The 27,206-nt window shown below is 37.9% G+C and overlaps 1 protein-coding gene across 3 annotated transcripts in view; it reads right to left on the minus strand.

Annotated features, from left to right (window-relative positions):
- LOC124368850 (KN motif and ankyrin repeat domain-containing protein 3-like) overlaps window positions 1-27,206 on the minus strand; it is a 135,117-nt gene that overhangs the window by 71,551 nt on the left and 36,360 nt on the right. For 2 of the 3 annotated variants that reach the window (XM_046826296.1, XM_046826295.1), the window contains exon 4: window positions 26,514-26,670. In XM_046826296.1, coding sequence (XP_046682252.1) covers window positions 26,514-26,670 — 157 coding nt within the window. Of the gene's footprint in view, window positions 1-11,534; window positions 11,711-26,513; window positions 26,671-27,206 lie in introns of those variants that run through there. The other variant, XM_046826297.1, reaches the window with a different exon arrangement.

Genomic DNA, 27,206 nt, shown 5'->3' on the forward strand with positions numbered 1-27,206 from the left:
AGGAGCCTATAGACCAATTTCGCTTACTAGCAGTCTCTGCAAAGTATTCGAAAGGATGGTCAACAGACGTCTTGTTTGGTTTTCTGGAGAAAAATAATCTTCTTTCACCCTCCCAGTGCGGATTCCGACAAGGCCGGTCTACTAGTGACCATCTACTTGCCTTGGAATCGGCAATCCTGAATTCCTTTATTGAAAAGAAAACAGTTGATCGCGGTATTCTTCGACATTTCCAAGGCTTATGACAAAGCTTGGAGAAGGGGGATATTAAATGCTTTAATATCTTGGGGTGTAGGGGGCCCACATGGTTTCTTTCATACAGGGCTTCTTGTCGGAAAGAACCATACAGGTCAAACTTGGGAACACCATTTCCGATTCCTTCACGCTGGAAAATGGTATTCCACAAGGTAGCGTTCTAAGTTGTACTCTGTTTGCCATTGCAATCAATAACATATCGTCCTGCGTTACCCCTCCTGTGCGCTGTTCTTTGTTTGTAGATGATTTCTCTATTTACATCTCTACAAAGAAGACTAGCGGTGGGGGGAGAGAGCTTTACAGCTTACCATCAACAGGCTTGAGCAGTGGTGCGGAGTTACAGGTTTTTTCTTTTTTCGCCACCTAAAACAAAAGCCATCGTTTTCTCCAGAATGCGTACCGTTGAGCAGCCAACGCTCTCTTTGCTGGGTCAGAGAATTACTACTTGTGACAATATCAAATTCCTGGGTCTCACATTTGATTACCCGGCTAACTTGGGTGCCTCACCTGAAAGACCTAAAAGATCGATGCGTGAAGCGCTTGAACATACTGAGAGCTTTAAGCGGAACAAAATGGGGGGCTGACAGGACATGCATGCTCAGGTTCTACAAAGCCACCATCCGTTCCTGTATAGATTATGGATGTCAAGCATATGGGTCCGCAAGACCCAGTGCTCTCAAAAATGCTGACCCAGTCCATAATTCTGCTTTAAGACTGGCCACTGGAGCTTTTCGATCTTCTCCTATTAATAGTCTTCTCGCAGAAACGGGAGAACCCCCTCTTTCGCATAGACGACAACAACTGTCCCTAAACTATGTTCACGCTCTTTCAGGGAAGCCAGAAAACCCTGCGTTTGAACCGGTCCTGCGAAATCCACTCTATAATTCTTTCCTAGCGAGACCAAATCTTCCTACACCCTTAGGCGTTAGGGCCAAATCCTACGCTTATGAAATAGGCCTAAATGATTACCAGTTTTAAATTCGTTCATCAATGTGATATCCCACCTGGAGCGTCTCAATGCCAAAAATTATTTTAAATCTCTCTAAGTTTAAAAAAGTTTCCACTCCAGAAACAGTCTACCAACAAGAATTCCGTCAAATACTAGGCAGCCTCGCACCTTGCGATGTTGTCTATACTGACGGGTCAAAGGAACGTTGTAGAACTGGATGTGCTTTCGTCACTGGGGTTAGACGATACGGGTTTCGTCTCCCCAACGACTCTTCCATTTTCACGGCCGAATTAACAGCCATCCAAAAGGCCCTAAATATAACGTTTCCTATGACTAAAAAATTGGTTATCTGCAGCGACTCCCTTAGTGGTATACAAGCCATCAGCGACATGTTTTCAAAACACATCATCATCCGCGAAATATGGCACTCTTTGTCGTCCCTTCAGTCCAAAGGTGTTGCTGTCTTTCTTGTCTGGGTAACCTGGCCACATTGGAATATCCGGAAACGAGCTGGCAGATAGAGGAGCCAAAGAAGCATTGGAAACTCCAGCCTTACACCGCACGGATAATTTTCCTCCGACATTATTCCGGTAGTGAAGGGCAAACTGAAAGCCAAATGGAATACCGAGTGGCAGGCAGTCGTTAACAACAAGTTACGTCGTATTAAAGACTGCGTTGGACTCTGGGAGACAGCGAACCGCCCGAGTCGTCGTGAGGAGGTTGTGTTGTGTCGCCTGCGGCTAGGCCATACGCTTCTCACACATGGCTTCCTCATGAGTAGAGATGATCCTCCGGTCTGCGACACATGTGACACTGTTATTACAGTTGAACATATGCTTGTTGACTGCCCTCGCTACTCGGTACATAGGCGCAACTCGAATCTGCCAGCTTCGTTGAACGATATTCTCTGCGACGACGAGACGGCAACTCAAACACTTTTATGTTTTCTGAAAGCAACGTCGCTGATGAACAAAATATAGTATTGTGTTAAGTTTATCTATTCCGATTATCGGTTGTTGTTAATATTTATTAATTTATTATTTAATTTTTATTTATTATTATTATGACAGCTGCCAAATTAGCCCCTTTACAGCTAACCTTGGTGGCAGTAAAATTTGTTAAGTTTTTATAGTTTATTTAATTAATGTTATGTACCTTTGTACTTATTTTGTTTCTATTTATATTTTTAGCCCCTATATGGGTTAAGACCTCTTTACAGTCTTTCCCTTGTTACATGTATTGTTATCTAGTTCTAAGGTTATTTTAAATTATTTACTCAACTACTTGCTTTCATTCCTATTTATATTTTTTTCTTATAGAATGTAATCTATGTTTGCCTAATTGACACCACCAAATACGAGTTAGGTGCCAATTTGCTCTTGAGGGCGATGATAACCGCTGCGCGTTTTTCGCCCCTTATAAAAAAAAAAAAAAAAAAAAAAAAAAAAAAAAAAGCTGAAGTCGAAGGCTGGGCTTGCCAAGTTGTCCTCGTATTTTGACTATTAACTTTAATATCATTTCAATTTGGATTTTTCTTGCAGTTCTTTTAATCAAAACAAAATAAGGATTCAAGAGCGACATATTTACGTTGGTTACCTCCATCCAACCCCTAAGGTTGGGACGAAACCACTTAGATACGATCGGCCCAACGACGGTCGTGACGTGCTGAGCAGCAATGCCTTGTAAATAGCAGTCTTGAAAATATAGACCACAATCTAGAAATATCAGAGTTGGCGCAGTTTAGATTCGTACATGTAATTATTCAGTCAGATCCCTTTTACTTTTATTAGAAATAGTAATATTTTAACACGATTACCGTAAGAAATATGTTGAAATAAAATAAACGTTGATTTAAATCAGGAGCTAGACACTGTATGCTTTGTGGTAAATGTATCTTCCGCGAGTTTAAATTTACGAATTATTATTACAGCTAGAGAGGCCTAGTCGTATCAGATTAGAGAAAGTAAATACACCAGTTGATTAATACTAATGTACGTCATCACAACATTACAGATTTGTATGTTGTAACATACATACTGCGCCGTACTAATTAAATGACGTGTATGCCATATGATAACAAAAGAAACAATTTTGTTTAATCTTCTCAAATTAACCACTTCTAGAAGTTTTGATCAATTTTCCAAAGTTATGTCAAAATATTTATTACACAGTATATTTCAGTATATATATATATATATATATATATATATATATATATATATATATATATATATATATATATATATATATATTATGTCTATGATGCAGCATCGACAAAACCACTCAGTGCAATAACTGTCAAAATCCTCATTAATAATATATTAGCTTACAGGGACTCTCTTACAAAGCGCTCTCAGATAGATAGAACTTTAATTTTTTCTTTAAAGCTGTTATATTAGGGGCATGTTTTATTTCAGGTGGAAAACTATTGTAAAACTTAAACCATTGATAAACAAATGGGTTAATAGAAAGAGAAAGTATAAGATGGCCAGGAACAAAATTATGTATATATGTCGTGTTAAATTTATGAGTTAGAGTTCTAAAGTAATTAGAGTACTTGTGCATAATAATTACTGCATGGTACATTACTAGTGAAGACAGCGTAGAGACACCATCCGTCCGAAAACACTCTCTACATCTGTCACGCGATCACATCCCCCAAGGAATTGTCAATGCCCTCTTTTGGAGAACGAAAACCCTTTGGAAATGATTTTGAGTGGTAAACCCTCAGATCATTAACCCGCAGGTTAGAAGGGTCTCAAGGACTCTGTGGTAAGCGAGCAAAAGGGCATCCTGTGAACCAACTGAAGGTAGACATCTCAATGCATAAATACATTTCACCCATCACGTTCCGAACCTGACTTTTTGTTGAGATACTTTTTAAACTTCGAAGTCATAGCCGTTTAGGAAAACTTCCCTGAAGACAGAAAATGTGAAATAGGTTTTGTATCACTCCACAAGGAATTACAGGCTTTTAAGGTAAGAAATATTAGCAATTTTGTAACCAGGCCCAAATAAGAACGGCTGAAGGTAAAAAGTTTGGATTAGAACAGTATGTTCTTCAGCGAGTGACATGTTTATAAAAATTATTTATGACATAAAAATGATATTTCGGTAGAATATAATTTAAGAAGATGATATTGTTGATAATACAATGTGTCTTAAGGAAATGAACGGTTTAATAAACAAAACACGTGTCATTCTCTCCAGTTATATTTTATATACATATTAAAAAATATTATATTATTTATCGTAAACAGTTTTTCTTTGGGCCTGATTATAATATAAGATAACTCTAAATTATTTCTGCTTCTCATACTTTACAAAATTCGCGTGAACAAAGTTTTGTTTCAAATGAAGAAATCATTATTACAACTGAAAACTTATTGCGCCTTTTAATTATTATAAATATAAAAGTAATACTTGGGAGAAACTCTTACACTGAATGTTGATAAACATATCAACACAACAACAACATATCATGTTGGTAGTTTGATAAACTATATCTCGGAAAAAGGAGAAGGGCCATTTTTACTCGCAATGACCACTGATGTAACGGGATGCATATATTTATACCACAGCGGGACTATAACATTAGATTATATAACTACGTATAAATTATAGTTCCTCTGTAAACTAGGCATGCTTGAAACTAGTTTCCCTCAGTTTGAATCAGTTGATTTTATTTTCAACAGGATATAGTTCGTGATATTCCCTTCCGAGGGACAAAAAACTAGTAAAGTGTACCATTACACAATTTTACCAATGGAACAACCCCAACAAACCCATATGATTTTGAATTATGTCAAGTATAAATTTCCAATTGCAATTGTAATTACCAAATCAAGTTGGTAATTATATGATTGCTATAATGTGAATTTACTTTCTCCAAAACTTGTTTCTTCGAATATAATTTGGAGTCCCCCGTGTGAGATTTCATGTGGGGGGTGGGTTTAAACCCCCATAAACCCCTTTGGTTACGGCACTGTATCCGGCAAAGCCTGAAGTAATGCGATAAACGGTTCCGGGCTACAGTTCAGATCATCACACACAAAATCGCAGCCGGCGTCACAGTGTCCCTTCATAGATTACCTTTCCGCCATTTATTTGGAATAGTCGAGCGATAACCCTGCATTCGTTGTCAATTATCCGCACTGTTGCTTCATAATTACTTACAGTAATCATCGATAATTTACCGAGTTGTCAAATACGTCTCTATCCAAAATGTGCGCTATTCAAAATGCCATTTTAATATAATAGGTATTTCCAGTACAATTAATTGAACTTCGTCGCCAACTTATGCCGTTTCCAACTGAAAGATATCATAAAAACAATAAAACAATGCATATCTTGCGAAGTCTAAGTCATGCCTTGGATAACACGGACACCAACAAGAGGCTCCAAAGAAAGCCAGCATACAGCTGGAAAATAATTACTTATGCACTAACAATGTCACGATACCAAATATAACAAATGGTAATTTCAACCCGCCTATTCTTTAATGTAATACATTCTACACCCTCACTAACAACCACGATATCTACAACAATAATTCATGCTCTACAAATTACCGGATAAGAAACAATTGTTTGCTAAACCGATACGTGAAATCGTTAGGGCTGTCAGTTTCTATGTTGCCTATTCCTCGATACCACATCCAGACACCTTCACTAATAACCGCGATAGTCACGATAAGTACTGCATGCTCTAACAATTCCGGAATAGGATACATATTGCATTTGCTCTACCGATACCTGGAGCACATCGTTAGGGCTGTCTAGAAACTGACTCCTAGGCCTCGATATCACAGCCAGGCACCTTCACTAATAACAGCGATAGTCACGATAACTACTGCATGCTCTAACAATTCCGGAATAGGATACATATTGCATTTCCTCTACCGATACCTGGAATACCTCGTTAGGGCTGTCAGTTTCTATGTCGCCTATTCTTCGATGCCACAGCCAGACACCTTCACTAATAACCGCGATAGTCACGATAACTACTGCATGCTCTAACAATTCCGGAATAGGATAAATATTGCATTTGCTCTACCGATACCTGGAATACCCCGTTAGGGCTGTCAGTTTCTATGTCACCTATTCCTTTGATATCACAGCCAGGCACCTTCACTAATAACAGCGATAGTCACGATAACTACTGCATGCTCTAACAATTCCGGAATAGGATACATATTGCATTTCCTCTACCGATACCTGGAATACCTCGTTAGGGCTGTCAGTTTCTATGTCGCCTATTCTTCGATGCCACAGCCAGACACCTTCACTAATAACCGCGATAGTCACGATAACTACTGCATGCTCTAACAATTCCGGAATAGGATACATATCGCATTTGCTCTACCGATACCTGGAATACCTCGTTAGGGCTGTCAGTTTCTATGTCACCTATTCCTTTGATACCACAGCCAGACATCTTCACTAATAACCGCGATAGTCACGATAACTACTGCATGCTCTAACAATTCCGGAATAGGATACATATTGCATTTCCTCTACCGATACCTGGAATACCTCGTTATGGGCTGTCAGTTTCTATGTCGCCTATTCTTCGATGCCACAGCCAGACACCTTCACTAATAACCGCGATAGTCACGATAACTACTGCATGCTCTAACAATTCCGGAATAGGATACATATCGCATTTGCTCTACCGATACCTGGAATACCTCGTTAGGGCTGTCAGTTTCTATGTCACCTATTCCTTTGATACCACAGCCAGACACCTTCACTAATAACCGCGATAGTCACGATAACTACTGCATGCTCTAACAATTCCGGAATAGGATACATATTGCATTTCCTCTACCGATACCTGGAGCACATTGTTAGGGCTGTCTAGAAACTGACTCCTAGGCCTCGATATCACAGCCAGGCACCTTCACTAATAACAGCGATAGTCACGATAACTACTGCATGCTCTAACAATTCCGGAATAGGATACATATCGCATTTGCTCTACCGATACCTGGAATACCTCGTTAGGGCTGTCAGTTTCTATGTCACCTATTCCTTTGATATCACAGCCAGGCACCTTCACTAATAACAGCGATAGTCACGATAACTACTGCATGCTCTAACAATTCCGGAATAGGATACATATCGCATTTGCTTTACCGATACCTGGAATACCTCGTTAGGGCTGTCAGTTTCTATGTCACCTATTCCTTTGATATCACAGCCAGGCACCTTCACTAATAACCGCGATAGTCACGATAACTACTGCATGCTCTAACAATTCCGGAATAGGATACATATTGCATTTCCTCTACCGATACCTGGAATACCTCGTTAGGGCTGTCAGTTTCTATGTCGCCTATTCTTCGATGCCACAGCCAGACACCTTCACTAATAACAGCGATAGTCACGATAACTACTGCATGCTTTAACAATTCCGGAATAGGATACATATCGCATTTGCTCTACCGATACCTGGAATACCCCGTTAGGGCTGTCAGTTTCTATGTCACCTATTCCTTTGATATCACAGCCAGGCACCTTCACTAATAACAGCGATAGTCACGATAACTACTGCATGCTTTAACAATTCCGGAATAGGATACATATCGCATTTGCTCTACCGATACCTGGAATACCCCGTTAGGGCTGTCAGTTTCTATGTCGCCTATTCTTCGATGCCACAGCCAGACACCTTCACTAATAACCGCGATAGTCACGATAACTACTGCATGCTCTAACAAACCCGGAATATAATAAATATTGCATTTGCTCTACCGATACCTGGAATAACTCGTTAGGGCTGTCAGTTTCTATGTCGCCTATTCTTCGATGCCACAGCCAGACACCTTCACTAATAACCGCGATAGTCACGATAACTACTGCATGCTCTAACAATTCCGGAATAGGATACATATTGCATTTCCTCTACCGATACCTGGAATACCTCGTTAGGGCTGTCAGTTTCTATGTCGCCTATTCCTTTGATACCACAGCCAGACATCTTCACTAATAACCGCAATAGTCACGATAACTACTGCATGCTCTAACAATTCCGGAATAGGATAAATATTGCATTTGCTCTACCGATACCTGGAATACCTCGTTAGGGCTGTCAGTTTCTATGTAGCCTATTCCTCGATGCCACAGCCAGACACCTTCACTAATAACCGCGATAGTCACGATAACTACTGCATGCTCTAACAATTCCGGAATAGGATAAATATTGCATTTGCTCTACCGATACCTGGAGCACATCGTTAGGGCTGTCTAGAAACTGACTCCTAGGCTTCGATATCACAGCCAGGCACCTTCACTAATAATCGCGATAGTCACGATAACTACTGCATGCTCTAACAATTCCGGAATAGGATAAATATTGCATTTGCTCTACCGATACCTGGAGCACATCGTTAGGGCTGTCTAGAAACTGACTCCTAGGCTTCGATATCACAGCCAGGCACCTTCACTAATAATCGCGATAGTCACGATAACTACTGCATGCTTTAACAATTCCGGAATAGGATACATATCGCATTTGCTCTACCGATACCTGGAATACCTCGTTAGGGCTGTCAGTTTCTATGTCGCCTATTCTTCGATGCCACAGCCAGACACCTTCACTAATAACCGCGATAGTCACGATAACTACTGCATGCTTTAACAATTCCGGAATAGGATACATATCGCATTTGCTCTACCGATACCTGGTATACCTCGTTAGGGCTGTCAGTTTCTATGTCGCCTATTCTTCGATGCCACAGCCAGACACCTTCACTAATAACCGCGATAGTCACGATAACTACTGCATGCTCTAACAAATCCGGAATAGGATAAATATTGCATTTGCTCTACCGATACCTGGAGCACATCGTTAGGGCTGTCTAGAAACTGACTCCTAGGCTTCGATATCACAGCCAGGCACCTTCACTAATAATCGCGATAGTCACGATAACTACTGCATGCTCTAACAATTCCGGAATAGAATAAATATTGCATTTGCTCTACCGATACCTGGAATACCTCGTTAGGGCTGTCAGTTTCTATGTCGCCTATTCCTCGATACCACAGCCAGACATCTTCACTAATAACCGCGATAGTCACGATAACTACTGCATGCTCTAACAATTCCGGAATAGAATAAATATTGCATTTGCTCTACCGATACCTGGAATACCTCGTTAGGGCTGTCAGTTTCTATGTCGCCTATTCCTCGATACCACAGCCAGACATCTTCACTAATAACCGCGATAGTCACACTAACTACTGCATGCTCTAACAATTCCGGAATAGGATAAATATTGCATTTGCTCTACCGATACCTGGAATACCTCGTTAGGGCTGTCAGTTTCTATGTTGCCTATTCCTCGATGCCACAGCCAGACATCTTCACTAATAACCGCGATAGTCACGATAACTACTGCATGCTCTAACAATTCCGGAAATAGGATAAATATTGAATTTGCTCTACCGATACCTGGAATACCTCGTTAGGGCTGTCAGTTTCTATGTTGCCTATTCCTCGATACCACAGCCAGACATCTTCACTAATAACCGCGATAGTCACGATAACTACTGCATGCTCTAACAATTCCGGAAATAGGATAAATATTGAATTTGTCTACCGATACCTGGAATACCTCGTTAGGGCTGTCAGTTTCTATGTTGCCTATTCCTCGATACCACAGCCAGACATCTTCACTAATAACCGCGATAGTCACGATAACTACTGCATGCTCTAACAATTCCGGAAATAGGATAAATATTGAATTTGCTCTACCGATACCTGGAATACCTCGTTAGGGCTGTCAGTTTCTATGTTGCCTATTCCTCGATACCACAGCCAGACACCTTCACTAATAACCGCGATAGTCACGATAACTACTGCATGCTCTAACAATTCCGGAATAGAATAAATATTGCATTTGCTCTACCGATACCTGGAATACCTCGTTAGGGCTGTCAGTTTCTATGTCGCCTATTCCTCGATACCACAGCCAGACATCTTCACTAATAACCGCGATAGTCACGATAACTACTGCATGCTCTAACAATTCCGGAATAGGATAAATATTGCATTTGCTCTACCGATACCTGGAATACCTTGTTAGGGCTGTCAGTTTCTATGTTGCCTATTCCTCGATGCCACAGCCAGACATCTTCACTAATAACCGCGATAGTCACGATAACTACTGCATGCACTAACAATTCCGGCATAGGATAAATATTGAATATTCTCTACCGATACCTGGAATACCTCGTTAGGGCTGTCAGTTTCTATGTCACCTATTCCTCGATGCCACAGCCAGACACCTTCCCTAATATTCACCTTGAATTGTAAGTGGTATTAGTTTTAATTCCTCCTATTCTAGGTTATCGCATACTGACAACTGCACTAACAAGAGGGAATCTTTAATAATTGCCTATCCTAATAACAAATGTGACCCAGGAGCACTATAACAGTCGCTGAATGTTTATAGTTTCTTGAGTTTCACGAAATTAAATTAATTATGAGAGAAAAATATGAATTAAATTATTATAAATTTCTGATATCGACATAACACTTTAGTTCAAAGCTAAAGAAACAATTTGGAATTTTAAAGTTACATCTATTATTATATTGCGTAAGAACAATATTACAGCATATCGCAACAGTTAATATCACTTCCGTCACTTATCGGAAATAGTTTTAGGAGCATGGTTTTAAAAGTAATGTCACTGCGGAGTTCACTGATAAGTGCGATGTAAACAATTACAGAGAAGGGTGTTATGCTTATCCCAGTTATTAAAAAAATATTAATTAATAACAGCATTATAATAGGTACAATACAAATATTTAACAAATACAACTGATCCATATGTATTCGTCAGTTTTGACTTTAGTAAATTTTTGCTTATAGGTTTCATAGTTTAATTATTATTACAATGCATTTCAGACTTCGGTAAATAGATACCGACTTTTAAAACACGCAATTTAAAACGTTCCACAGTTGACAGTGGCTTATGGTTTATCTACACCACTTTAAAACACAAATTTCTAATTATCTATATACTGGAATTAATTTAAAACGATTGGACTACTTTGCAACTGTAGATCAGATAGATAAATGCAACTGTAGATAAATAAGGGCACACTTTCGAGGCCTATTCAAGAGGTTTCCTACGAGAAAACTCACGTGATAATTACCAATTAAGAACGTTTCTTATAATTAGAGCGCAAGATCTACATTTAACGGTTTCCCAGTTCGGTGGGAAGACTGGTTCCAACAAACACGACTCCACTTCACAGTTCACGCGCCTGTACACGGGACAGCACTCGCACAACAAAGGTAGGGTACATAGTACAGTAATCTTGCCTGATTTGTGCTTCCGCTTCTTTTTCCTGAGGCCACAGAACGTGCTGACTCCCATGTCTCGCACTCTACCACTCACTGTCTGCGACTACCGAGGTAACGCTAGCGGCTCCGAGACCGGCACATAACTAACTGACCGGCGAGGAGGTCTCACGGCACCGCGATGCGCTCTGGCGACGCCGCGCGGCGCTTTCCCCCGTATCAGCCACGCCAATCGTGTGGCCGAACGCTATCTGCTCGTATCATTAGCACATAACGAATGACTGGCGCCAATTATACACGCACAACGCGGACACTCCACGTTATCGTGTTCTAAAGTAAGAGCGATCGTACTCTCGAGTCCGACAACGGCACTGTAGTAGAACATAATTTACAGCACGATCAAAAAATGTTCAAACTTATTTTCTGAGCTGTAGCAAAGCAGAACACTCGTGGGGCTCGACAAATTACATTTGTCTGTCTGTCCGCACGGTATCTCCAAACCCGACTGATCTATAGACTTGAAATTAGCGTGAAGCTTCATTTAAACACACTAGACTCTCGCTAATCCGGCAGACTGCCGGATTAATGAAAACGCCGGACTATGGAAGTCCATTAATAAAAATGCTTAAAATGTGTGTTTTATTACACCGAACACTATTTAAAATTACTATTACAGTACTCGTGTACTAAATTTAAATGAAGGCTTTAAAGGTATGTAAACCCTTTTCTTCTCCTTCTTTACTCGTTCCATCTTCGATTATTTCGATGTCTGTTATAATATGTACGCTTTCAGTAACGTATCTCAACTTGAATCCCCCACTCCACGCCCTTCAAATTACATCGGATAACTGGCATAGTGCCGGATTATAGAGGGTCTACTATAGAGGAACACTGAGTTCGATGATGGTGTCATTCCGTGGGATTTGGCTGAGCGTTAGCGAATATATTTACATTACTCTTATGGCTGACCATGCTAGAAATGATAAAATATTACAGAACACTACACACACACACTACACTTATTATTACACTTATAATTTGGTAACTGTGTAATAAATACATTTGTAACTAAACTTAATACACACATAAGAGATTAGAATTGTGATATATATTAACACATCCTAACTATCTCAACACATTCATAATTTTATACTGACTTTGTATATAGACTTTTATTATTTAAACACTGATATTAAACCAAATGGAATGGACGAAAATGTGAATTTATTATCTGGCAACATATGTCGAGAAAGATTTCATATGCAGACTTTATTTAATTTTGCAGGATACTTCGTTTCTACAAGAATGATTTCTATGATGGGTAACTTTCGTGTCAACCTCTTTGTATGACTGTCTATTTGTCAGCAGAGCATCTAGAGAATGGATTTGAAATTTCCATCACGTGTTTTAATTATACACTTCATCCTACCAGCATGATCGAATTCAGCTTTGACGGGCCCCGGAAAAGACATTCGGCCAGGGCCCGTGATGTCCAACCACCTTGTGCAAGACACAAAATGTCTGGAAAATGAGGAACGAAACGTCTAAAAATAGGTAAACTGATGTTATTACCCAGAAACTGTAAAGAAAACAATATAGTTTCTTCGACCATTATATGGACTCATCACCTACTTAATAAAATTCACGAATCTAATGATCTATCTAATATGTAGCGATCAAGAACATGGCCAGGAGAAAAATGGGGGGAGGGAACTGATATTTTCCCGTAGTGGACAGAGAGTAAGGTCATACTTTGTTCTTCAAAGAGTTCTTGATCCGTTTCTTTGTTGAGAACGATCTTTCAGCGGTATATGTCAGTAATACTGAATTATTTAATACTGAAAACTTGGGGGAGTGCGGACCCTTTAGACCCCTCGCTGACTGCGTCCTTGGTAGAGATGGATAATGTGAAGCAACGACCACATTTATTTTCCCTCGCCTTATGTCAGTAACGTTTAGCTCCGGAAGTATTTCCGAATCGGTGTCTAGTTACGATGAAATTCCTATACAAGCATTCAAGTTATATCAACCAATCATGTAACGAATAATGTCAGAATTAAAATTATGTCCAGTTTTATTTATATAGATTGCTATGATAAGAACACATTTATAACGATAAATAAATTGGGTTCTAGTCGGATGATTAAGTTTAAGAGAGGAAATGACACTTCCCAGGTTGCGCAAGTATCAAGATATTTAGTGCTAGCTTTTACCCGCGGCTTCGCTCGCATTTGAGTTATTGAATAAGCATCGGAGTTCATTACTATAGAGATGAATTAATATGATAACTATATTTTATTGCTTGGCTAGGATTATCAATTCTTAAAAATTACTACACACAATGAAGTTTCAAAAACTTAAATATGCTTTATTAAATTACAACATACATAATATGTTAAAATATATTTCACTGCTACAAAAATAAATAATTTTGAATTCTAACAATTTAAAAAGATAAAATGCAGAATATCAATGTAGAATATATTTGTAGACTATATTATAAGTTTTCCGTCAGGTGCAAATATGTGTAAACTTGTGAACAGGCTACATATAGTTGACCATGAGAGAAGCTTGGCTTTCTAAATGCACTCCTGCTACCTGTAATGTCTGCCCTTGTGCTTTGTTTATAGTAACAGCAAAGCTAAGCTTGACGGGAAACTGAAACTTTTTGAATTGGAATGGAAGATCGGTGGGAATAATTGGAATCCGAGGTATGATAACACTTTTTTTCCTTTACCGACAGCTGTTAAAATAGTAGCTCCTGGTATATTCTGCCCCGATTTCGTTATCCGAAGCCTTGTTCCATTACATAGCAAAGGGGGATTTAGATTTCGCATAAGCAGTAGCCTACTTCCATTTTTCTTAAAAGATAAATCTTGTTTATTAATAAAAAGTATCCTATGCTACTTCTGATACCTCCAAGAATATGTGTACAGTTTCATGATGATCGGTTAAGTAGTTTTTACGTGAAAGCGTAACAACAAACACACTCGCGTTTATAATATTAGTAGGTATTATGTGTGCCTTCACACTGTGTAGTATCAGAGGCGGCACAAACGCTGAAGTCAGAGGCGGCTCAAGCGCTGAAGTCAGAGGCGGCTCAAGCGCTGAAGTCAGAGGCGGCTCAAACGCTGAAGTCAGCGGAGGCTCAAGCGCTGAAGTCAGAGGAGGCTCAAGCTCTGAAGTCAGAGGAGGCACAAGCTCTGAAGTCAGAGGAGGCACAAGCGCTGAAGTCAGAGGCGGCTCAAGCGCTGAAGTCAGAGGAGGCTCAAGCTCTGAAGTCAGAGGAGGCACAAGCTCTGAAGTCAGAGGAGGCTCAAGCTCTGAAGTCAGAGGAGGCTCAAGCTCTGAAGTCAGAGGCGGCTCAAGCTCTGAAGTCAGAGGCGGCTCAAGCTCTGAAGTCAGAGGAGGCACAAGCTCTGAAGTCAGAGGAGGCACAAGCTCTGAAGTCAGAGGAGGCACAAGCTCTGAAGTCAGAGGCGGCTCAAGCTCTGAAGTCAGAGGAGGCTCAAGCTCTGAAGTCAGAGGAGGCACAAGCTCTGAAGTCAGAGGCGGCTCAAGCTCTGAAGTCAGAGGCGGCTCAAGCTCTGAAGTCAGAGGAGGCACAAGCTCTGAAGTCAGAGGAGGCACAAGCTCTGAAGTCAGAGGAGGCACAAGCTCTGAAGTCAGAGGCGGCTCAAGCTCTGAAGTCAGAGGAGGCACAAGCTCTGAAGTCAAAGGCGGCTCAAACGCTGAAGTGACGTTCGGTCTCCACCTCGGAAGGAAGTAACTAGGCTAATGCAAACTTATCATTCCTAAATCAATTTGAGGGGTTCGTTCTTTCGCCTAACAATTAATAAAATATTCAAATTTATTTCATGCTAAAAGTTATCAGTAGAATACTCTTATCGGAGGATTTTATTATTTTTCATACGGTTTGGTAAGGGGGCACCCAGGGGCCCCTGAACACGCTATTGCATTCACACATTAATAGGTAGTTTTATTTTTTGGATTTTAAATTCACCCAAATTTGAAACCGCGGACAGTAGTGTACTAGTGGAAAAGATGCGGCGTGGCTTGATAAATAACAGGTGAGTTTACTCATGTACAAACTTGATCAGAGAATGTACATGTGTTGATTTCATCAGATTTTGACGGAAATATCAATGTATTATTTGTTAAGATACTTTTATGGGTTACCGAGTCTTAAAGAAGAATGTGATACAAATCACATGTTGCTTAAAAGTAACTTCCGAACCACCACCAGCGGCTGAGCAGGCGGGCTGCTTGCAAGGACAGGATCGTTCAGCGGTCACCCATCCAAGCAGTAGCCACGCTCGACGTTGCTTGGCTCAGCTATCTTGCGATAACAAACCTTATTCGGTACTCTGCGCCATTGGATAACCTAATGTGAAAATATAAAAAACAAACTCGATTCTTGTCCTAAATTTGTATTAATTCCAAGTTATTTTTCGACAAACGAAAAAGCCTGGAGTGTATCAAACACGTTACATTTTATTTAAAATTTGTATCATAAAAAATAGCACCCAAAAAGCTAAAATACGAGAGACGTTTTAGCTTTGAGCATGAAAGACGATGTTGCATCATGAACATGCGATCCCAACGGTCAACACGTGAACTACTAGCGAAGGCGACCTTCACAAAGCCCGCGAATTCGAAGACGACAGATGCTCCCGAGTCCTGAATATTTCAGTCAGTTCATTAGTTCAGTGTTCAGTTGGAGTTCATTGGCAAGACTGACAAGGAATGATAGCTTGTTTAAAGTTACAGAAGATAGAAGTATATATATCGCCATTCCATCAATGAACTCAAACTGACATAAGCTTCTTTCTTCTACATACAACTTAGAAAAAATATCATTCTTTGAGTGTCTTCCCATTGTAACATCAACTGAATACATTTAATTGTATTTAAACATATAATTAAATGTTTAATTAACATTAAATTTTTATATATATATATATATATATATATATATATATATATATATATATATATACATACAGGTTGTAAATTAAGAACTGATACGCCTGGATACATTCCAAAGGAATTGAGTTATGAATGTAAAATCTTCACCATACCTATTAAAATACTTTTTTGGACTTGTTGAAGGATGAAAATATTTCCTTCCCCTTTATCAAAGGGGGTCGTTTTAAATTTTCAAATTGCAACCCCTATATTGTTACATGTCATTCGAAAGGTAAATTCAAAAGAAACACAATGACATGAAAAAAACATCTCTACGACGATCCTAGCAAAAGTTATGGGCAAACAAACCCTTTACATCTAAGGGTATAAATTAAGTCCTGAAACGCCTGGATATATTCCAAACGGATTGAGATATCAATATACAACCTTCACCAAACTTATTAAATTACTTTTATTGGATTTTTTTAAGGGTAACAAAAATTTCACTCCCCTTTTCAAAGGGGGGGTAGAAGGGGGTACAGTAACTTTAAATTTTCAAATCACAACCCTTATCTTGTGACATGTAATTTTAAAAGTATATTCAATAGAAACACAATGGCATGAACAAAACATTTCTACGGTGATAATAGCAAAAGTTATGGGCAAATATAAGGGATTATATTGTAATGCCATCTAGAAAAAGATACCTCTTGCCAAAATTTTGCACACCAGAAACATTAGATGCTACATAAAGAAACAAGATGGACCCCTCAACCTCAAAGTCTTACTAAAAGATGAACAAGATATTGGCATTGTCCCTACAGATGATTATTTTTTGCGTTATTTGCCCATAACTTTTACTAGAAACGGCATACAGGTGTTTTCTTAGTGTTATTGTGTTTCTTTTGAATTTACCTTTAAAATGACATTCCACAAGATAGGGGTTGCAATTTGGAAATTTAAAGTGACTCCCCTTTTCCCCCTTTGAAAAAAGGGAGGAAATAATTTTATCCTTAAAAAAGTCCAAAAAAGTATTTCAAAACGTCTGGTGAAGATTTTACATCAATAACTCAATTCGTTTAGAATATATCCATCCGTATCAGGACTTAATTTACACCCTGTATGTATGTATGTGTGTATATACAGGGTGTTTGAAAAGTATGGGTACGGCTTAATATTTTAAAAACCATAGGAGATAACATCTATAAACTTTGCACAGTGTCATACGGCTATGTAAACTATTTTTCCTTGCTATTACCATGACATGCCAACCATGGGGGGACGGCCCACAGAGGAAAACATGGAAATCTTAAATTGAAGCATGGGTCGAGTGATACCTCATTTGAAAGAGCTCACTTAGTAGAGTTGAATTCCGCAAACCGCATCTAAAAAGGTTTATCCAATCAGAAATGGCGGGTTGTTTTAGGTACACATTGTGAAGTACATTATGCGCTGCCATTTCTGACTGGATCGTCGTATTCTGATGCGGTAGGCGGCGTTTCACTCTACTAACCAATGTGTTTTCACTGACTTTTTTTAATTAGCAAATTATGTCATAAATTTATAACACAATAAATAAAACTAAAAAACATTGGTATTTATTGTGCGCATAATGTACTTCACAATGTGTACCTAAAACAAGCCGCCATTTCTGATTGGATAAACCTTTTTAGATGCGGTTTGCGGAATTCAACTTTACTAAGTGAGCTCTTTCAAATGAGGTATCACTCGACCCATGCTTCAATTTAAGATTTCCATGTTTTCCTCTGTGGGCCGTCCCCCCATGGTTGGCATGTCATGGTAATAGCAAGGAAAAATAGTTTACATAGCCATATGACACTGTGCAAAGTTTATAGATGTTATCTCTTATGGTTTTTAAAATATTAAGCCGTACCCATACTTTTCAAACACCCTGTATATAAACAATGATCTCTTACTTGCCAAGCAAGCATGCTACACTACCTCTGTGTTCTTTTTATCATTTATTTTGTATTTTACCATTTCTGTCACGTATGTGTTTGGTTAATTAAACACTTATTTGTTTAAATACTTATCATGAAGAACAAATGATAATTATTTGTAGTTTTCATTAGTTATAATTAGTTTTAAGTTCTCCTTGCAGTGACCCAAAACTCATTAGCAGAAGAATATGTAAGCACACATTTTTATTGATAATGGTTTTTCTTAACAATTTCAATTTAAAGTTAAAAACTATAAATAAAACTGATGATGATTAAAACGTTAACATTTAGTGTTCACTCATACAATTTTCAATTATTACCAGATCTGTTATTACATTTCTTACGCTTCTATATAATTTTTTTACTGTTCAATAAATTATTATTACATCTATTTCATGTTTCTTCATATTAAAATCACGTTTTTGTACTTTCTTAACATGTTAAGATCTTAATGGGCTGTAAATTAGGTTATTCTAATAAAATCCGGCCACGTACATTTGCATATTTATTATCAATGTTCCAATGTAGAACAAACTCAAAACATTCATTCTGAACCCTTGATAATATAAATTAAATTTTTTTTTTAAAGCCTTCTACTTAATCAGTTTACATTGATTTTGGTTTATTAAATTTCGTTTACTGTAATTAACTCAATATTATTGTAATGTAGCAGAAAATCTAAAAAAATAAATGTTAATATATGTAATGTTTGATCATATGTGTAAGTAAAATTACAAGTGCAAAGTCTGGCGTGTACGGTACGGTGCAATTCTGTACAACTAACTCATCTACAAGTTATGTTGACTTGCACGATGTGGCATGGTGTGTGAGAGGGGTAGAATTATTACTGACCTTGAGCTTAAATTCCCTCACCACGCTCATTGTACCGTTAAAATCGCCACACATATTTGGTCGATTCAACTAAAGACAGAAGTTGTATGTTTGAATTCCCACATATGCAAGGAACCCTCCTAAACTTCCAACAAAAGGCCCCAGAAGGGTTCACTTCTGGCTGTTATATACCTTACAGTTAAACCCACACTCAGCACAGCAAAAACCGATGTGTCACTTGACTCTGGGCAACCTTATGGATGTCCAGGAGCGGCACATCACTAACCGCAAATGTCAAGATTCTGGGGTGCAAGGGTAATTCGATAGGTCTAGTTTACTGCGGGAGATGACTGTTGGAGTTGGTGGGGTTCTTTCCCTAAGTGTTAGGGGCTATTGCAAGCCTAGACCTAAGGGCGTGCCACTGCTGTCTGCTTCGACTAGAGAGGCTAGTACAGAGCTGGCTTCTACTTCTTTCAAGGTGACATAACTGAGATAAATGCCCAAAATCCTTCCTCATGGATCTCGACAGGAGGCAGCCCCCTATCCCCAACCTTTCCCATCCAGAATATCCTCTCACTCCGGAAGTAGCGCAAAAGTCTTTTTAGGACTAGGTGCAATTTCTCAGCTTCTTGTCTTAAGAGAACCATCAAGGGCCAGGAAGGTAGGCTGCTTGTAAGGACAAGATCACTCAGCAATTCCCCATTCAAGAAGGAGCAGCCATGCTCATTATTGATTGACTCAGTCAGTAGCCACTATACCATCTCGTAAGGCCATTCAGTTTGTCAATCTTGTAATGTGTTACTAGAGATATGAAACCTATCAATGTCTGCTAAGATTTGTATCGTATTGTAACAAAGTTTCAAACTAAACGACAAAAAAACAATTAAAATTCCATTAGCAAACTGAAAGAATGCAGTCTATTTATGGAAATAAAATAAATAAATTTGACAAGATCATGAATAATGACAACAATGTGCTTTGCAAGTTGTGTTTTACCATTAACAAAATGCCAGGAATGCTTGTTGCACAAACATTTAATGGCAGATGACTGGAAATTCCCTATCACTGCAGATTTATAGCAAATTATCAATTGTCTTTAACAGTTCTTTTTAGGTTTATTGAGTGTGATTAAACTTTAAGAAGACATTATGGAATTCGTTGAAAATTAGTAGTTTAATTTAAATGCTGAAATTATTATATGCTCTTAAGTAAAGAGGTGTGAGAATAGGTAATATCATATTTAAGATATCCATTAACAATTACAAATATTTTAGATATTTTAAAAGAAACAATGAAGAAGTATACTCATTCATGGTTACCACAAAATTAGATATAGACTGCAGAAAATATGTTTCATTTTATTCAAAAATATATATTTTAATACTATATAGACCACTTACAAAAAGCATACAAAAAATCAAAACACAAGTTAATATGGTGATTAAATATTTCAATTCAATAATTCACAAAATGGATTTTAAAAATTCTCATTTCTTTGATATACATTAAAAAAGTGTTTAATCTCCTAAAGCAATTGCATTTCTTAATAATATGTACAAATTACTAAGATTGTATTACGTATATATGTTACAATATCAGCTATACATTTGAATTTAAGTAGATTAAGAGGATCATCACCTTAAAAAAAGTCATAAAAGATGCAAACTTAGGTTAGTTATAATTGTGATGTAATGGTTACATTATGACCTCTATCAGAAGTTTTCCAATGTTTAAATCTATTATTATATATTTGGTAAAACAATAAATTGGAAGAAGGGTATATGTGGAGTAAAAAAATCTCTGGTCACTTATTTTCTCTGATGATGTCCAATTCCTCATTACTGATAAACTGAACTGGCATATTGTTAAATAAATTTGAGAATTAAGGAATAATAGCTGAGTTCTTTGTTTGAAGGTTATTTTTTGACGATGGAAGGATTGTGAAGGAAACAGGATTTTTCCGGACATTTGCCATTGTTCAGTGAAACAAGAAAACAGTAACACTACGTTTCGAGATCTGCAATCTGATCTCTTCTTCAGGTAAAGAACTAACCTAATACATAATTACAAACTAGGTTAAAATAAACAAATCTTACCAAAGCGTTGTGGCACGCCTAAGTCAGGAATCACAACCTACATGTTGTTTGTCAACTTCACTAACTCTAAAGACATGCACTTAATACAAAACTATACCAAACACTAATCATTAAAACTAAACTACGGAATACAGGTCACAATACGTCTTCATTCGTCTACTAACCACCTACGACTGACCAGAGGGACTAGCCAATGGTAATCGTGACGGCTGGCTAAAACAAGATGGCGGAAATACAAGGGAAGGTGGACAGGAATGGGCCCTTTCGTTATTATTGGTTCATGCGAGATGAACTTCTTAAAACCATATTGTGACTCCGCATTGGTTTATTACAAATATCTGATCCGTTTGATACTTTTGGTTTTCTCTTTAGTTCATTTTTTAGAATTGGCAACCAAAGCGGCCTAATCTCGACTGATGGTTGACTGATTGGTTGGTCTGCCAATTTAATGTATGTTGCCTCAATTAATTTCTTGCTGAGTTAATCAACATAAACAAGATGCACCAAAAGTTTGTACCTGTAAACATTCTTTTAAATATGGAAAAGTTCAGAAAACCTTTCACGGGCACTCTACAATTTGACTTCATACAGATCGGGATACTTTTAATGGTAAACATCTTTTGGTAACTTTTCTCCTCAAATATTAAGAAGAGGGATTACGTTTTTCATGAAAATGACATACACAAGTAAGCAAGATAGGTTGCATAAATGTATAAACTAAGTCAGATGGATGTTCCCTGCAAAAGATATGTCCCACACCCAGGAGGGTTGCCAATATAACCTAGTATTTCAAAAATTCCCTGATAATATGGGGAGGGGTTTTCCATACCCCCCCTCTCCGGTGTTTCGGACACATCCCAGAGAAGATTTATGGATGTGCCACTGGTGCCGGTAGAAAACACGTACTGGGTACAGCAAAACCTATTTCTTTTACATCTGGCCAACTCAATTGATGTGTAGGAGCACCTCACTAACAGTAAATGTTAAGGTATTGTGCCAATAGAAAACACACACTGTGTACTGCAAAAACCTATTTCTTTTACATCTGGGCAACTCAATTGATGTGTAGGAGCACCTCACTAACAGCAAATGTTAAGGTATTGTGTCAATAAAAAACACAATGGTTACTATAAAAACTGATTTCTTTTACATCTGGGCAACTCAATTGATATGTAGGAGCACCTCACTAACAGCAAATGTTAAGGTATTGTGTCAATAAAAAACACAATGGTTACTATAAAAACTGATTTCTTTTACATCTGGGCAACTCAATTGATGTGTAGAAGCACCTCACTAACAGCAAATGCTAAGGTATTGTGCTGGTAGAAAACACACACTGTGTACTGCAAAAACTGATTTCTTTTACATCTGGGCAACTCAATTGATGTGTAGGAGCACCTCACTAACAGCAAATGTTAAGGTATTGTGCTGGTAGAAAACACACACTGTGTACTGCAAAAACTGATTTCTTTTACATCTGGGCAACTCAATTGATGTGTAGAAGCACCTCACTAACAGCAAATGTTAAGGTATTGTGTCGGTAGAAAACATGCACTGGGTACTGCAAAAACTGATTTCTTTTACATCTGGGCAACTCAATTGATGTGTAGGAGCACCTCACTAACAGCAAATGTTAAGGTATTGTGTCAATAGAAAACACACAATGGTTACTATAAAAACTGATTTCTTTTACATCTGGGCAACTCAATTGATGTGTAGGAGCACCTCACTAACAGCAAATGTTAAGGTATTGTGTCAATAAAAAACACAATGGTTACTATAAAAACTGATTTCTTTTACATCTGGGCAACTCAATTGATGTGTAGAAGCACCTCACTAACAGCAAATGTTAAGGTATTGTGCTGGTAGAAAACACACACTGTGTACTGCAAAAACTGATTTCTTTTACATCTGGGCAACTCAATTGATGTGTAGAAGCACCTCACTAACAGCAAATGTTAAGGTATTGTGCCGGTAGAAAACACACACTGTGTACTGCAAAAACTGATTTCTTTTACATCTGGGCAACTCAATTGATGTGTAGAAGCACCTCACTAACAGCAAATGTTAAGGTATTGTGTCGGTAGAAAACACACACTGGGTACTGCAAAAACTGATTTCTTTTACATCTGGGCAACTCAATTGATGTGTAGGAGCACCTCACTAACAGCAAATGTTAAGGTATTGTGTCGGTAGAAAACATGCACTGGGTACGGCAAAAACCAATTTATTTTACATCTGGGCCACTCAATTGATGTGTAGGAGCACCTCACTAACAGCAAATGCTAAGGTATTGTGTCGGTAGAAAACATGCACTGGGTACGGCAAAAACCAATTTCTTTTACATCTGGGCCACTCAATTGATGTTCGGGAGCACCTCACCAACAGCAAATGTTGAGTTATTTGTCTTGTAATTCAATTATCATGCTTTGAATGTAATGTGATATCTATTAATAGCTCAACGCTCAACGGTTGGTTATTGTGAACAGATATTTCTTCAATGTTAAAATGGTGTATTTAATACTTGTTTTGACATCTAGTTTCAAATAATTATTGCACCCATTTATTATTCTCTGGAAATCCACAATGCCTTACTTAAAAATATAAATGAACCGCATTTAAAATACATATAGGTGATCCCAAACTGCATGGTGAAGTATGAAGGTGACAACAGCGCATACACTAAGAAGATCAAGACGATTGTTTGTATGCAGGCTACAAGCAGACAATCTCGCGCAAAGATGAGACACATGACTCAAAGATGAGCTCTTGTCAACATACCTATTAACTGTTTTTGCATGAACTGTTGAGTTGTTATCTTAGAATAGTAATTCCTTCATTGACTAAACTGTATTTAATTGTTATTGAGTTAAAAATTGTTTTTCATTATTGTGTGTTATTCAGTGTGGTGAGATATTATTCCTTCTAGTTATGAAAACTTCAAACATGAAATTTAAAAATTTGACTATCATGTAAACGTTGGCGTAATCGCTTAATTGACAAAACGTAATGTATCGTAGTATCTATTAATAACCTGAACTACAAAAATGTTACTGAAGCTGACCTTAGAGGTTAAAGGTGTAGTACAGGTTTCCCAAGGTTCTTGTACTTGCGCATGAAAATATCTCCACGAGGAATTAGGAAACCACAAATAAAGGGGTCATGTACCAATTTGGTCAAATGGATTAAATGTGTGAGTTATGAAAGCCTAATACGAAATGAGATGGGAGATACAAAATATAAATATAAAGATATATATGCCAAGGAGAGAAGTGTGGGAAAATAACCTACTAGTAGTAAGGAAATGAGAAGATAATGTATGGGGGTGATAACTATGAGCTAAGCAAGCCTGATGATGACTTATATGTATAATGAAAGGATGACATTAAAGAATGGTATCTCTCTGCAATTTCTGTCATTAAGTTTCTTAATAACACTGTCTCAAGTACAGAAAGATATGTAGAAGGGATATTGAAAAGAAGAAAATTACTGTATCCCAAAGGACATTTGATGTGAGTGTAGAATTGGTTATCAAGGAAAGAATATTACCTGCAAGACATGAATTTGACTAGAAGAATCACGTGCTATGAAGCTTGCTTGCATTGAATGCATTTTCCGACATTAAAACATACAATTTAATACCATATTGTAGCAATAGTAGGAAGGGTTGATTCAATTTTAATGTTGAACTTAGCTCCAGTTCACCTTCCTTTTATTGCATTGTCTGGTATCTGATGCTGTCTCAGACTTGACTCCTGGAAGAGATCCAAATAAATTCGGAGAAGAAGACGCTCAAAACGAACATTTACATTGTATCGACATCAGAGACACTTAGACTACAAGATACAACAATATAGTGTAATATAGGTTAAGTGACAGTCCTATTGTCTCACAGGTGCACAATTGTCTGAGACAAGTCAACTCTTGGGTTTCATCTTCTGTTCAACTAGAAACTTCAGATCACCTCTGTCACTGAACTTTTTATTCAGGTCCTTGGTTTTGTCTGTCCTCAAGTATGCTTCACTCATATGATGCCCTTACCAAAGTGGCCATATTAACATACTCGAAGAAATCCATGTACGTTTTATCACAATGCTAGTTAGGGACTTGGTTATGGGTATATCAAGACCTCTGTAGCTGTTTTGAGCGGCTCTTTGATTTAAGTCCTCCCAGTTAAGGTACAGGATCTCTGACGTCAGCCTGCTCTTTAAACTGGTGAACACTGGTGGGCCCATGTTATGGGACATTGACTGCCCTACATTGCTATTCAGCATACATTGCAGCCCCTTGTGGTACAAGAACCAAATCTATCTTTCAGCGGAGATGCTCGCCTACAAGCTACAGCTATAATAGTGGTCTAGGGAGGGAGGTCTAGGGTAATCGAGGTTGGTGAGGGAGGAAAGCTTGGTGTTTTGTGAGATTGACTTCTTCAGTATTTCTCTTACCTCATTCAAGAAACAAGTTTGTGGAGTGTTGGTGGAGATTCAATCCATATGGTCTCTCTTTTCTAGTGTAGAGTCAGTGCTTGACCTTTATTATATTAAATATGTCAATATTAACTTCTGTCACCATCAAAATTAGTTTCTATTTTATTTTATTTTTTTTTATAAAACCAGTTAAGTTTTGATAAAGATTTGTTATCTAATCATTTATTATATGTTACCTATTGTTCTGCTATTTATTTTTTACATTGTTATAAATTTAATTTGTTACTGTTTCTAATATCAATATTGTCGTCAGTCTATAGTTTATTTTGTTAATATATTGTAATTAATAATGATGCCATTGAATGGAAATAAATAAATAAATTTGTAACCCACTGTAATGTGTTTGAATCCAAATGGCAATTCCTTGGTGAGACCTTATTACTGATTAGGAAAGGTTGGAAAAGGTTGGAAAAGGTTGGAAAAGGGGATGTCCAGGTGCAGAGCATCTGTAACCTACTGTGGTGTGTATAAATCTTAGTGGTGGACTTGTTTAACAAGGGCTTATTACTACTGAGGAGATTAAAATGAAAGAAAGTCAATGAGTGATGTCATAATGACTGACCACATCTTACGTTGGGTGGAATTGGTATTAACGTTTAATGTAGCTCTATACGCTGTTGTTTCAGTTGATTTCATGTAAGTCAGGATCTTTATCAGTTCCCTATAGCTAGACACCAGTAACTCTCAACCATAAATCTGGACAATTACTACACTTACCTTGGTGTTTTCTAAGAGTCGAGCATCTGGACCGTTGCAGGGTGTCTTCGAAATCCAGAACTGCCTTTTGGAGTTCATCCCGCACTGGACTGTAACCACGTCCGTTTTCCTCATCATACTTGAATATTTCTCCTTCCTTCAGTGGTTCATTGAAGAACTGAAAACAACACTTGGTTAGCCAATTGCCAAACTTAAGGTTAGGAATTACATAACACTATTGATCCAATTCATTCTGGAATAAAAGCATTATTCAATTCATTTTATTTTAGATTAAAGCTACAATCAACTGACAATTTATACATCATTGTTTGATGTGTGATTATAAATAGTAGTTTTATTAGCAAGCATACTGTTTGGCCAAACACTAACAGTAAGGCTACCAAATTTTTGGAGTAATTTACTATACTAAGGAAGGCATATAATTTGTTTAATGTTTCCACAATAAAAGGACACAATAGTATATGTACCAAGCAAATAAAAACTATGATTTAAAGCTGATGTTAGATTGAAAAATTATGAACTTACAACTTCCAATATTTTTTTGCAATGGACTTTTAATATACAGGGTGTTTATAAAGTCCCACACCAAATGAATATTTTCTGAACGATTTTTCTTCTTTCTTAGGATAAGAAGCTTATAAATTGCACTTAGTCTTATAAGAACCCTAGCGCTGCTTCTGGAGTGACAGGATA

The sequence above is a fragment of the Homalodisca vitripennis genome, chromosome X (assembly GCF_021130785.1).
Source record: "Homalodisca vitripennis isolate AUS2020 chromosome X, UT_GWSS_2.1, whole genome shotgun sequence".
NCBI lineage: Eukaryota > Metazoa > Arthropoda > Insecta > Hemiptera > Cicadellidae > Homalodisca > Homalodisca vitripennis.